At 48.4% G+C, this 14,094-nt stretch overlaps 1 protein-coding gene across 1 annotated transcript in view; it reads left to right on the top strand.

Annotated features, from left to right (window-relative positions):
* Positions 1-1,071: 1,071 nt before the first annotated feature.
* The window catches only part of TMEM132D (transmembrane protein 132D), a 404,012-nt gene continuing 390,989 nt past the window's right edge, over positions 1,072-14,094 (top strand). Inside the window, exon 1 of the mRNA XM_074321404.2 lies at positions 1,072-1,734. Coding sequence (XP_074177505.2) covers positions 1,656-1,734 — 79 coding nt within the window. The 5' untranslated portion in view covers positions 1,072-1,655. The remainder of the gene's footprint in view (positions 1,735-14,094) is intronic.

Raw genomic sequence — 14,094 nt, 5'->3', positions numbered from 1 at the left:
GGGGGTGGGTGCTCGCTCAGGCTCCAGAAGCACCGAAACACACAATCTCGTAGGTTCTTTGCCGAATTGATGCTTGAGGGTTTTGTGAGAGGCCAAAGAGAACGGGCAGAAGTTTGAGAAATAAAGAAAAACAGAAAGAGACGTACACTCAGGAAAGGAAATACGGAGAGAGGGAGATGGCCAATCTCAAGGAGAGGGGGACTCGGGGAGACACGCTTCCCTGTCCCCATCTTCCTTGGCACTTTGTGAGCTAAGAACTCTGGAGGCCTGGGTGTGTTCGCACCCTCAGGCCCGCAGAATGAAGCCTCTGTTTCTGCCTCGGTAGGTAATGACCCACCTGTGCTTCCAGGTGTGCATTCACCTGACCTGGTTTCGTTGCGGTTGGTTGCCAGTATGTGTTAAGTACTCACAATGCTTTCCCTCTGATCTTAGCCTAGGTAATTCACGGGCTCCCGGGGAGCAGAGGCCCTGGGCTGAGAGCTCAGGTTCTGCCCAGTGACCTCGGTTCCTGGGGTCCCGGTTGGGGATGGAGCGAGGCAGGAACAAGAAGCTGCTCTTTTCTCTCCTCGAGGCCTCGTTGACCCTTCACGGAGCCATTCCCAGTTCCAAGCGGGTCAGCTGGGGGTCAAGCGGGAATTCTTCTAGGATCACTGACTTGGTGGTCATGCCAGGATGGGGTGAGGGCCAGCGTGACCCTCAGATGGTACGTCAGAGGCCCTGCTGCTCCGAGATTGTGGGGGACTACCCGGGCGGGGTGAGGGACCCCGCTGCAGGATCTAGGATTCACTGAGGGCCCAAGAGCCTCAGACACCCCGAGGCTGAGGACTGGCCCTCAGCTGGGGGTGTGAGGACCCAGGGAAGGCCACCTGTTGGGAGCTCCTGGGGCTGGCCAGGTGCCTGCGGGCCTCCCAGCGGCCCCTCCCACCCGCACTCTCGGGGAGGGGTGGCCAGGAGGGAGGGTGCGGGGCAGAGCGGGGGAGGTGGGACTTTCTTTGCGGATTGGGGCTCACAGCTGTCACTCCGAAAGGGTGGGGCTTTTTAAAAAAAGGCCCATTCAAGGCAAAGCCCGGAACCCGCGCGGGGCACTGTGGCGCTCGCCTCCGTGCGGATGCGGTCTTGGCCGAGCGGCGGGTCCTCCTCCCAGCGCCGGGGCCCCGCGTCTCCGCCGCCGGCCGTGCGCCCTGCGCGCCTGGGGCCCGCGAGCCGAGGCGGGCCGGGCGGCGCGGGGGGCTCCCGCCGCCAAACTTCGGCGCCCGCGCGCGCGCGAGCCCCGGGGCGCGGCGGGCTGGGATGGGGGCCCTGCGCCCGCCCGCCCGCGTCCCCGCGCTCCCGCAGCCGCCCTTTTTGGGCCAACTGGAAGCCAGTCCACGCTCGGGTCAACAGGAAGGGAACAAATCCGCGTGGATTAAAGTAAAAATATCCTAGTGGGGGTGAGAGGGGGTGGGGTTTGCCTCCGCGCGCGCCGGACCAGGGAAGGCAACTGCGGCCGGCCATGGACCCGCGGGAGGGGCGCGCAGGGCCCCGCGGCTGCTCGCGCCCCTAGCCGCGCACTCCCTCGCCACCCAGCCCGGCGCCCGCCTCCACGAGCTCGGCCACTGTGTCTTCTTCTCTCAGACGGCGCCGGAGAGCGGAGGATCTGCGCCCCGGTGTCCGGGATGTGCCCGTCTGAGATGGGGACGCCGTGGTCCCGTTGGTCCCCCGTGCTCATCAGCCTGGCCGCCCTGTTCTCCAAAGGTGAGTGGACGCCGCGCCACCTCTGGCCCCGGGACTAACTTTGCCGGGAGTGAGTGTGTGGGAGTGCACGCGTGGCTGGGGTGGCTGGGAGAGAGGGCGTGGGTGTGTGTTTGCGCGTGTGCACGCGCGCGTGCGGACGCCAAGGTCCGCGGCGGCCCCTTTGCTGCAGGTGCCTCGCGGGAGGCTGTGGGTGGGAGGCCCTAGGTGAGACTGCAGAGGGTCGCAGGGAAAATAGCCCTGCTCACCCGAAAGCGTCTTCGATGAGGCAGGGGGCTGTGGAGACCCTTGAGAGGAGAGGTGGGCCCTCGGAGGGCTGAGCTGCAGGTCCGGGGCGGGGGATTGAAATGAAGGGGCCTGGAATTTGGACTTGACTTTTCCTGCTGGCACTGACCTCATAGGAAATAATTGCAGAGGTTTCCTAGGCTGTTAGAAAGATGTCACTGGTGAGCTCTGGAGCGGTGGCTCCTGGAGAGCTTCCAGCGCGGGTCCTGGCCCCTCGCCAGCATCCCTGCAGGTTGGCCAACCCTAACTTGTCACCTGAGTTCTCACAGCAGGGCCCTGACCCGAAGCGGTGAGAACAGAGCTAGTTCTCACCTGCCCCCTTTGCCTTCTGTCAACCTCCCCGTCTGTCATTGCAACAGCAAGTTTGGAAGCTCAAGACACCCATGCCTGGAAGAGCAATTATTTGATCCACACAGGAGGTTGTAGAAAGTACCAGCAGTTCCTTGTTGCTACTGATGGGAAGTCCTTGTTTGTGTGTGGGGCCTCCTCCTCCCAGGGCCTGCTTCCTACAGAGAAATACGTTAGGGGAAAAGTGGAGAGGTTTAGCAGTCTCCAGTGTGTGCCCCCAAATTTCTACAAACAGAGTTCTCTGAGATTCTGGAGAGGAGGGCGCTCTCAGAAACTTCAAAGTTAGGGCTCAAGCGCACAGCCTTTTAATTACGGGAATTTTCTGTGGTCTTCCGGAGTCACTGGGCTACACTGCTTCGGATCTGACAATAGGAGAAGACAGTCGACTCGCCGGGGTTTGGTGCTGGTGTGATTCAGGAAGGGGGCCTGGGCTCACCGTGCCTCTACTGCCTTTTTTAGCCCGGTTGTAACGGGCTCACGTCTCCGGAGTAGTGCAAGCCTGAGGACGAGAGATCCTGGGCTTATGATGGGCACAGGAAAGCAGAGAAAGGGTTGATGGATTCAGTGAATCTAACCCAGGCAGACGTGAGGTTAAAACACCCCAAATCCGCAGCAACAGCAGTCCAGCAGATGTGCGTACGGCTGCAAGGCTTGTTTTTTATTGGTTGTCACTTGGTTTTATAATAGGACGAGGCATCTCTGTTTTCCTGCCTGCAACAACCAGGCTTCATTAAGAAAGGTACAGAAAAGCTCTGTAAATACAACTTAACCATTATTGCGTGTTCTGGGTCATGTGCGTGGTTCTGTTACTGATTCCTCTATTAGATGGAGCGGTGGTGAGGAGATCTGTATTTCCTCTGGCACTTCTGAACTTTTGCAAGGGCAAACCCTGAAAATGCCCTTAAAACCAGGAGCTCTGTGATGTGGAGACGTCAGCTTGGGAAATGGTGCTGTAAGCCCAGCATGTAACATGTTTTGTGTGTTGAACTTAGAGAATTCAGTCAAGAGTAGATCAGCTAAGCGTCCTGAGCCCAGGGTAAGTAATTCAGTGGTTGTTCACAATAGGCTATTAGGTTGGCGCAAAAGTAATTACGGTTTTTGCAATTATTTTTAACCTTTGAAACCGCAATTACTTTTGCATCAACCTAATAAAAACAGGAGAAAGCTTGACACCCCTGAGGCCATCACGTTGTACAAAATTTTCATGATGTAGGTATGACCTCTAAACACTTGGTCGGTTCGGTTCTTTTTCCAATGTGTCAAGTCCCTTCCCGCTCTGAGATTCTCTGATCACCTTAATGGTCTAAACCAAGTTGCGATCAAATATGAGCTATATTTAAAAGAGTTTTAATGGGGGGCAAACACATGCTCACGTACATTCCTTCGTGCCTGATTTGTCTGGGGCTGATGGAAAGTGGAGACGATTGTGAGATGTTAAATGTCTGCTTTAGCATATTATTGTTTTTACTGTATGGCTGTAGTTCTTTTCAACCACAAATCTTTGAATGAACAAAATGTACATGTTAATCGCAGGCTAAATGTCACGAGTGTAGAGTGATGGGTCGCGGAGCAAATGAAACCTCATACAGAGCTTTGGAAAAACAAGTAAAAATAACTTTTCCTTGCTTGCACTTCTGCCCCGGGGACCTAGGAACTATACTGTGAAAGAAAAAGTTTTACTGGCACTACTGTTCTATGGTCCCCGCCTTTTCTGGAGAATGGCCTTATGTCAAGTTGCCAGAGAGCTTGAATCTTACACTCGGAATCTAGGCTGGGTTGGGAACTCGGCGTGTTTGCGTTCAGACGTGTTTTGATGCATTGCTGTTCACTTTGTAGGAGGGGCAGGATTATGGAAAGCAGGGGTCTGGGGAGACTGGAGGTGGGCAGAGAGCCAGGCACTGTTCAAATACACACCCGAGAAGGTTGCCATGTGTTAGGCTGCCTGTGAGGACCCTTGCCTGCATCTCCCAGAGTTGTGCTCCCTTGAAAATGCCGGTGGGAAGCAGACACGCAGAGACCTGGGCTCCTGGGAGAAGAGCTGCTCTCCTGATGGGGTCCCCCTCTCAGGGCTGTGCTGGCCGGATGCTCTGCCTCTGTGGGCTCAGTAAGTGGGTGTCCTGAGCAGTGACTTTCTTGGGGCATCTTCTGGCCCAGTGTTGCCATATTTACAGCTTCCCTCTGAGGTCAGAAGTGAAGCATCCAGGTGGCAACGCATCACCTCCCACAGCCTGGGACTGGGAGGAGCTTGCTGACAGCGACGCTCTGTCCAGGCTCTCGGGGAGGAAGAAATGCCCAGGAGAGAGCAGGTGGGGATGTGTGCGTGTGGGTGTGTGAGGGAGGGAGAGAGGCAGAGAGACAGGAACTTTATTGATTATACTTAAATTCTGTCAAAATTAAAAGGCTAGGGAATGAGGAGACTATTAAGTTTCATTTTCTCTAAATTAAAAAGTTAAGTAACAAACATAATTTCATAAAAAAATTCTTATATGCACAGAAAGGTAGGCTTCTAAGTATTAGGATATGTTTAATTTAGTTCCATTTTGAAAGCCAAGAAAAAATGAAATACAAAACAAAAGCTCCAAGTACCTTATTGTAAAATATTATACCATCCTATATTATTATTTCATCTATCCATTTATCCATTTATCCATTTATCCATTTATTCATTTATTCAACCAGTTATTATCCATCCACCCATCCTGTTATTTGCCTGTCCATTTATCCTTCCTTGTATTGATCCATCTATCCATCCTTCCATCTATGCACCCATCCATTTATGCATCCATCCATCCATCATCCATCCATCCATCCATCATCCATCCATGCGTCCATCCATCCATCATCCATCCATCCATCATCCATCCATCCATCATCCATCCATCCATCCATCCGTCCGTCCATCCATCCATCCATCCATCCATCCATCCATCCTTCCATCCATGCGTCCATCCATCCATCATCCATCCATCCATCATCCATCCATCCATCCATCCATCCGTCCGTCCGTCCATCCATCCATCCATCCGTCCATCCATCCATCCATCCGTCTATGTGGCCATCCATCCATCTATGTGTCCATCCATCCATCCATCCATCCATCCATCCATAAATCTGTTCATTCAAGATCACAGGCCACACGTTTTCAGTGAACATGGATCTCTGCAGGAACTATTTGAGGGTGCTGTGAGGACACGGGGTCAGGAGGCACTAAAGTACCCATAGACCAGGGATGTTAGCTACCAGTCACTCCTCTATGTCAAGTGCCACAGCTCTAGCTCCAGGGCTGTAAGTTGTAAGCTCAGGCCCACTGCTCCGTGTTCAGCACCCCGTCTTCTCTTGTTCTGCTTTCTTTCCTCCCTATTCACTCTTTTACGGCAGTGACTGCCTTCTGAGCACCAACTCTGTACCCCACATGCTGCTGGCCACGGGAACCCAATAGTGAGAGCAGCCCAGACAGGTGTGGTTGCTTCCCGCCCTCACAGAGCTACGGTTTCCAGAGGAGGTGGAGAGCATGTCAGTCGTACAGAGGAATGTCCCCTTCTGGCTGTGCTGTCCAGGCAGGACAGAGCCTGTCCCTCTGAGTGCAGGGACGTTGGCAGTGACTCGGAGTAGCTGGGGAGACCTTCCCTCACCTGGGAGATGGGTTAGCATCACAGGGCACTGTGCAAGCCACAGCGTAGACGAGACTGGCGACTGGGGAAAGCCAGTGTGGCCGGTGATGCTGCATGAAGGGAAGGCTGCCCGGGAAGGAGGCAGTGGTCAGTTAGGGTGTGGACGCAGCCTGGCGTGTCCTGGTGGAGTTGCTCACAGCACCCTCTTTCCCTTTCAGAATCATCCAGGTGGATGCTCTGTCCTTGGTCAGCCTTCCCAGGCCATTGTTGGAGTACAGGTCATGGGTGGGTTTTCATCAGTGGGTGCACGTTTCCTGGGGTGGCTGTAACAGATGACCAAACTGGGTGACTGGAACAGCAGAACGCTATTCCCTCACGGTTCTGGCGGCCAGAAGTCCCGAATCAGTCACTGGGCCAGGGGCCAGGTGTCAGCAGGAGGCTCGTGGGTGAGTCGCGTCTTGCCTCTGGGGCTGCCCGCAGGCCAGCTCCAAGGCCAGTGTCTTCCGTCCCTCTCTGCTCCGTCCTCTTCTGTGTCTGAAATCTCCCACCGCCTCCCTCTGATCAGGAGTAATTCTGTCAATCACATGCAAAGCCCCCTCTCCTTTGTGTCCCCCAAATACAGCGATACTCACAGGTTCAAGGTATTTGGGCATGGACAGCTTTGGGGGGCCATTTTTCACCTGTCTACAGGGGTGACATTCTAAAACGATTTTCTCTTGCCGCTCCTAAATTGTAAGTTTCTCTGGGGCCGACAACTGTGCAGTTTTCTCTCTATCTTTGGTTTCTCGCCGGTATTTAGTACGGCTCTTTGGACATTGCAAGGGCTCCATAATGTTCTAAGTATGTAGAAAGGCGCTTGAAGAACCTTTGCCGAACAGTAAAACGGTTTGACGCTGGTTGTTGTTCGTCCGTAGTCATGCAAAGTGCTGCAGGACATAGTGTGGTCAACAATAACCACAGCTTCCTTTCCTTTCTTTTGCTTTTTTTTTTTTTTTTTTTTTGTGATTGAAATATTACTTTATTTTACACTCTGTGTTCTTGAATCACCAATGCTATTCGTTTCTTTTTCTTTTTTCTTTTTTAAACCTAGAAAAATTTTATTGTGAATCTTGGATTTACTAATTTTTTAAAAAATAGTTTCATGTGTGCAGAGGGAGAAGGTGAGGGGATTAGAAATCACAGCTACCTCTTTGAGTTATTATTGTATGTCAGGCACAGCGGTGAGTGATTCCTGGCAGTCACTCTTGCGGGTTTGCAGGTAAGCCCGAGGGGTACATTTTGTTATTAACCTCACCTTATAGATGCAGATATTGAGGCTCAGAAAAGTTAAGTAACTTGTCTGTCCCAGATCTTCCAGCTCAGAAGAGGCCGAGTCTGAATTCTGATGCCTGGACCGTGAGCCACTCCCCATTCTACTCATGATTTGATAATGCAAACTAAGCTGCCTGTCAGGCAAAAGTTACACCCGGCTGAGAGCACACAGGTCTCCAGTGAGTCCTAGCTCAGAGCCCAGTCGATGGTTGGCACTCCGCATATGCCTGTGTCTGTGGTACAAGCGTCTGGATTCTGTGACTTCCTCAGGGTTCCCCCAAATACCAAACGCTCTTCTCTCTGTGTAAGGAAGACTGATGTCGTGCGTGGCTGCCGCCTCACTCCGAGTTTCAAGTGGACACATCTGGTCAGCAGGACCTGACACCCCCAGGCCTGGACCCCCAGCACAGAGCCTCCTGCCCATGCACGCAGTAGGACTCGAGCCTCTTGAGTGGAAGAAGGCCCACCAGAAAGGAACTGGCATTGGTGTGAAATGTGCCAGTTTTCAGTAGCCAAAGAAATTCTCATCCCGGTCAAATTGATTTTCAACACTGTGAATGTTGTGAAACATCATGTGAAAATATCCCGTCCATGTTAGTTTTCCTTCCCAAGGGGTCTGGCGGGAGGAGTCAGGACCCTCAGCACGTGTTTCTCACTTTCCTTGTCATCATCCTCGTTCAATGGCGGACGGGACTGTGATTTTTCTGGGCAGCTTCTCCCTCTGAGAGGATTTGAACGTGCGCCTTGGGTTTTTGGAGCTGGAGCCCCTCAGGAGGGATGGTTGTGCTCTCTCATCCTAAAGGCCTCCAGAGTGCTGCCTCGGTCGGCGTCGAACGGATGCTTTGAAGGCAGAAATCAAAGCCAGGCTTCCGCTGTGAGGACCCTTCTTTGGAATATGGGGCCCACGAGGCTCTGCATTGAGTGCAACAGTTCCACCTGAATTTTATTTTTATTTAAGGAAACACTGTCCAGTGAAGAAGGATTAGACATGTTTTGGTTGCAGGGACACAAGCCCAAGCTTGCCTACGATGCAGCGGTGAGCTAGCGGTGATGCAGTAGCAGCAAACACCCACGTCTCAGTGGTGTAACGTGAGGAAGGTTTATTTCTTGTTCACTCAGTGTCCAGTGGACCCTCGTCCCCCTTGCAGTTATGCCATTTGGAACACATGGCCTCCAGGGCCATCACAACAGGGGAAGAGAGGGCTAGGGGCTCACGTGGGGTGATTTAAGGTCCACGTTGGGAAACGGCCTCATGACTTGTGCCCACACCCTACTGACCAGCACTGAGAGACACTAACCACAGGGAAATTTACAGGAGCACATGTGTACTTGGTAAACACTAACAGCCTCTGCCCAAAGGGAAGAGAATGGTGTGGGTTCACATACCTGAAATTCTGCAGGCAATGCTAGCAGCAGGTAAGGCTTGATCAAGGTGCTCATGTCCCCGGTACCCCAGAGGACCTAGAATGTCTTTGTTTCTCTTTAACTGTATCGGTTCTTAGACACACTATCCCCAGCCCAGAATTATATCTTCTTACCCTAAATTCATGAACAAAAAAGAGTGTGTCTCTTAACAGTTGCATTAAAATTATGGACCTGCCTCCTATAACCACTTTGCTCCATGAGCCTCCTGGAATCGGTCCACGTGCCCAGGAGGATGGGTCAGGTGCAGGTTGCTTGGCTCAGGCTTAGGTGTTAAGCTTCCCCATGGGAACCTGGAATGGGGACCCACCCAAGTCACCTGATAATGAAAATGAAAAGCGGGTGAGACAAAATAATTGAGGATGCTGTTACCAAAGATGGTCAGTCAATAAAACAGCAATAGTCCACCCTCTGGGTCATTACAATTTTAAACCTAATAGGAAAATAGTCCCATGTTAGCTAATATTTAACCACAAAAGGGATTTTGTGTTCCTGCCCAGATGACAACTCTCAGCACAGAATTGCACCCTGTCGGAGAAGTTATGCTCATCCTTTGAATGTGTGTTTAAATGTAATGTAAGCTTTTGTTCTCCATGGCTGTAATTTTTCAGAGTCCTTAATTCGATGTAAAAACTATGCACAATGGAAATTACTGTTGTGAATAAATATTTGCATGATGGGCTGTTAAAAGGAGCATCAAAACACACAATTGCTTGTTTTACAAGCAGTTGGTATTTTGAAATGTGAGATCAGTGAGAGTACTGAGAATTCTGTTGAAAGGCAGAGAGAACAGCTCCAATGACATTACGTACTTGTGCAGGGGGGCAGTGTCGACCATAGGACAGAAAACAGAATTTGAGGTACCGCCCGTAAAAGCCGCTTCCAGATGGGCCTCCCCGCCCGAGTTCTGCCTCCCTGCTCCCGAGGGTAATGTAAGTGTTCTCTGTGGTTCCCTTCGTTAGTTAGTACTCGTCAGGGAGTTGGGTGTTGTCTGTAGTTCAGATAAACGTACCCTTACGCAATGTGGAAAAACAATTTCAGATACTCTGCTGTTAGAGATTGCCGAAGATTTCAACTTTGGAAAGGACCAAAGCTTGCAGTGTGCATTTGGGCCCAATGTCTCCTTTTCACAAGCCTGAAGTATTTTGCCCAGAATCGTTTTGGGTGTGGTAAAGCGATTTTTTGATAGGAAGAGGATGTTATCACAGTTCTTGTACCACTTCAATATGAAAGCAGGCCTCCTCCGTCTAAAGGATGCAAAGGAACTTTGGTTGGCGCTGTATGTCTTCAAGGGATGGAGAAGAAGACCACCTTTTGCCATCCAGCTTCCTTAGGTGTGGGTGGGACCTCAGGGGCGTGGCTTTTGATTGACAGATGGCGCCCAGGGGTACACTGTAAAGACACCTCCACAATGGATGTCTTGTCCGTGTTTTGAAATCAGGAGATTTTCTTAAACATGTGGATCTCCCTGCCTCTCACAGCAGTGACATCGCTCTGTGTGAGCCGCTGGCTGGAGCTGAGCCAGTGTCCCCACCGGGCAGTCTGTGGGGACACTCTTGTTCTAACCCCGTTTCCCCAGTTACTGCTGTCACTGGACTGCTGTGTTTCTTGGAGTAGAGAAGTAGCTCTCTGGGCCTCGGTCAGAAGTGGGGGGATGGGATACATACGCAGTGTCCTGTGTGTCCTGGATCTGAAGAGCTTTACTCGTCTGTGTCACCTCCCTGGGTCCTGGGCCTTTCATTTCAAGGAGCAGCTGGATTTGTTTAATGCTTTGCTTTCACATTACTGACTTATTGGGAACAGTGCCCTTGAGACCAGGATATATGAATGGAGCTTCCGAGGGCTCTGTGGGCGGAGCGAGGTGTTTTAAAGAATGAATTTACCAATGTTCAACTTCTGTATGGATTAGCTCGTCAACTCGACCTGTCTGAACTAATTTATGTTCTCTCTCTCTCTCTCTCTCTCTCTCTCTCTCACACACACATAACTTCTTTGATTTTACGATAGAAAGCTACCTCTCATCCATCTAGTGTCTTATGATTCATTTCTCCCAGGTGTTAAAACGTCGCAGTCCCCAAACTACGAGACAATTTCTTTAATCAAGGCGACACCACACTCTCATGGCCCACGAAGAGGTACATTTACAAAAAGAGAATTTTTATTCCAAAAATTGTGTATTGAAATGTTTTTGTTGCTTTCACTGTGCAGCCATCATTGTCATAATGCCAACTTGAAGAAATTTTTAAATACTGAGAATCTGACAGTGAGAAGAAACGAAAAAGTTTAAGTTCAACGTATTCACACATATTAATATTTTCGTTGTAGGAAGGTATACTAGGACGGTGGATAGATTACCTTCAAGATTAAAGTATATTATGGTTAGAATAGAATTCTGTGAGGGAATTGGAATGGAAATGTGAGTTCAGGAGCAAAAAGGAACAATGTAACATTTTCTGATAGTTAATGAGTTTTTCATGGATTTTATAAATGGATGGTGGTGGGTGTCAAGTCACTCTGTTATTTATATTCCAATGATACATTTAGCGGAGTGATGTAACAGTTAATTTTAAATGTCAAGATTTACAATACGCTGGAAACCTTATCCTTGGCAACTACTGAAACTGATGACAAATATTAGCTATCAATTTTTAAATGTTAACGTGGGTGCATAGTTTTAAAAGTTTTCTCTTAGGAGTCATGGGAGCCATATCTTGGAAGACCACCATCGTTAGGACAGCCCTCGGCTCAGGTTACACAGTAGAAACTGTCCAGCTTCTCAATCTCCCTTTGCCCAATCACACCGCAGACCAAGGACGTCAGAATAGCCCCCCTAAGTGATTCTGGTGGGAAATCAGCGCTGAGAACCATGCAGCAAAGCCATCAAAGGAAGACGTCTGTCTGTATGGAGAAGACTTAAAACACTGATTCTGAAACTGGCTGCCCATTAGAATCATGGGCGAAGGATTTGGGGGGTACGGGTGTCAGGCTAAGAGACTTAAATTTGCATGGAGTACAATTCACCTCTTCAGTGTACATTGTGTGAGTTTTCACAAATGCATTTACTCCTGTAACTGTTGCCACAATCAAGGCCGAGAACATTTCCATCACCCCCAAAGTTCTCTCTTACCCTCCATTGCTTGTCCCTTCCTTTACCCTCATCCCCTGGCAAGCACCTATCTGTTGCCTGTCCCTGACATTTTACTTCTTCCAGAATGTCCTGTAAATGGTATCACATAGTACCATGTTTCCCCAAAAATAAGACCGGGTCTTATATTAACTTTTGCTCCAAAAGGTGCGTTAGGGCATATTTTCCGGGGTTGTCTTATTTTTTCATATACAACAATCTACATTTATTCAAATACAGTCATGTCATCTTCTTCTGGAACATGGTCATAACGTACTAAATGCGTGTCTGGCTGGCGATCTTTTCAGGGTAGGTCTTATTTTCGGGGAAACACAGCCTTTTGAGTTCGGCTTATTTCACTTAGCCTAATGCATTGATACTCTCCCAGGTTGCTGGGTCTATTAGGAGTATTTATGATTCCTTTTTATGACTGAGCAGTGTGCCGTGGTGCAGAGGGACTAGAGTCAGCTTATCCATGTGCCAGAGGAAACAAACCGGAGTTGCTCACAGTTTTGGATGAAGCCACTCTAAGCATTTGTGGACAAGTTTTGGTGTGAACGTATGTTTTTATTTCTTTGTGGGTGAATAACGGGATGGCATTGCTGGGTCCTGTGGTAAGGGCACGTTTAACATAGTAAGAAATTGCCAAACAGTTTTGCAAAGTGGTTCAACTGTTTGGCATTTGTGCCAGCAAAGCATAATCCTCCAGCTGTTCTGCATCCGTGCCAACACTTGATATTATCATGTTGTGGTTTTATGTTAGCCATTTTAATTCATGTGTAATGGTATCTCACGGTGATTTTAGTGTGCATTTCCCTAATTAGTAATGATGTTGAGCTCTTTTTAATGGCTTATTTGCCATCTGTATATCTTCTTGGGTAAAGTAACTGTTCCAATCCTTTGTTATATTAAAATGGGCAAATAATTTAGGTTGTCTTATTCAGTTTTGGGAATTGTTTGTATATCTTGTGTACAACTCTCATCACATGTGTGATTTGAAAATGTTATTTTTTTTCCATCTATAGCTTATTATTTCTTTGTTTGAACAGGTCTTTGACAGAATAGACTTATTTATTTTGATGAAGTCCAATTTACCTTTTTTTCTTTTATGACATTGCTTTGGTGGTCATCTCTTAGATGTCTTTGCCAAGTGGAAGGTCACAAAGTTTATGTGTTGTTCTAGTAAGTTTAATCATTTTAGGTTTTACATTGATATCTGTGATCCACTTGGGGTTACTTTTTGTGTATTGTGCAATGTATGGGTCAAGTTTCAATTTTTTTGCATATAAATGCCGAGTTGTTCCAGCATAATTTATTGTAAGGACTGCTATTTCTCTCTTCGCTTTATGTTTTTGTCAAGATCATTTGACCATATATATTGTAGGCATGTTCTGGACTCTCTGTTTTGTTCCCTGATCTGCATGTCAGTCCTTTCACTAATGCCACCCTGTCTTGATGACCATTCTTTATAATAAATCTTGAAATCAGGTAATGCGGCTCCTTCAACTTGGTCATTTTTCAAAAATGTTTTGGCTATTCTGGCTCCTCTGATTTGCAATATAGATTTTGGAACTGGCTTGTTGATTTCTAAAAAAAAAAAAAAAAAAGATTCTGCTGGGATTTTATTGGGATTACATTGAATTAGCAGAAAATACACCTTTGTAATAATGAGAACTGCCATGTTGCCAACACTGAGCTCTCGCATCCAGGAACGTGGTACCTCTGACAATTGTTAGGCTGTCTTTGATTTTTGTCGTCACTGTTGTCATTTTCAGCATATTGGTACCGACACTGCACATGTGTTTTAGATTTACACCAAAGCATCCTAGAGGTTTGGGTGCTATTGTGAATAGTACCCTGTTTAGAATCTGGATTGATAACCTTTATTGCAATTATATAGAAATGCAATTGATTTTTTTTAAATATTGACCTCATATCCTAAATTCACTTGTTGTAGTAGGGTTTTTTTTTGTTTTGTTTTGGTTTTTTGGGTAGAGTTTTGGGGATATTTTACATAGACAACCATGTTATTCTTGAATATAGTTTTATTGCTTACTTTTCAATATCTATGCCATTTACCCCTGTTCCCTCTGCACTAGGGGTTAGAACCCCTAGTATGATGTTGGGTCAGAGTGGTGATAGCACACATCCTTGCCTGTTCCCAATCTTACGCGTTCACGATGACATGGTAGGTTTCTTGTAGATGCTTTTGGTGAAGGTGAGAAAGTGCTGCTCTAGTTCTAACTTGTTGAGAGGTTTTAT

The sequence above is a fragment of the Rhinolophus sinicus genome, chromosome 9 (genome assembly GCF_057876585.1).
Source record: "Rhinolophus sinicus isolate RSI-liver-muscle chromosome 9, RSI-T2T, whole genome shotgun sequence".
In the NCBI taxonomy this organism is placed as follows: domain Eukaryota; kingdom Metazoa; phylum Chordata; class Mammalia; order Chiroptera; family Rhinolophidae; genus Rhinolophus; species Rhinolophus sinicus.
Note: the sequence above shows the minus strand (reverse complement) of the source record. Positions and strands in the feature narration are given on the sequence as shown.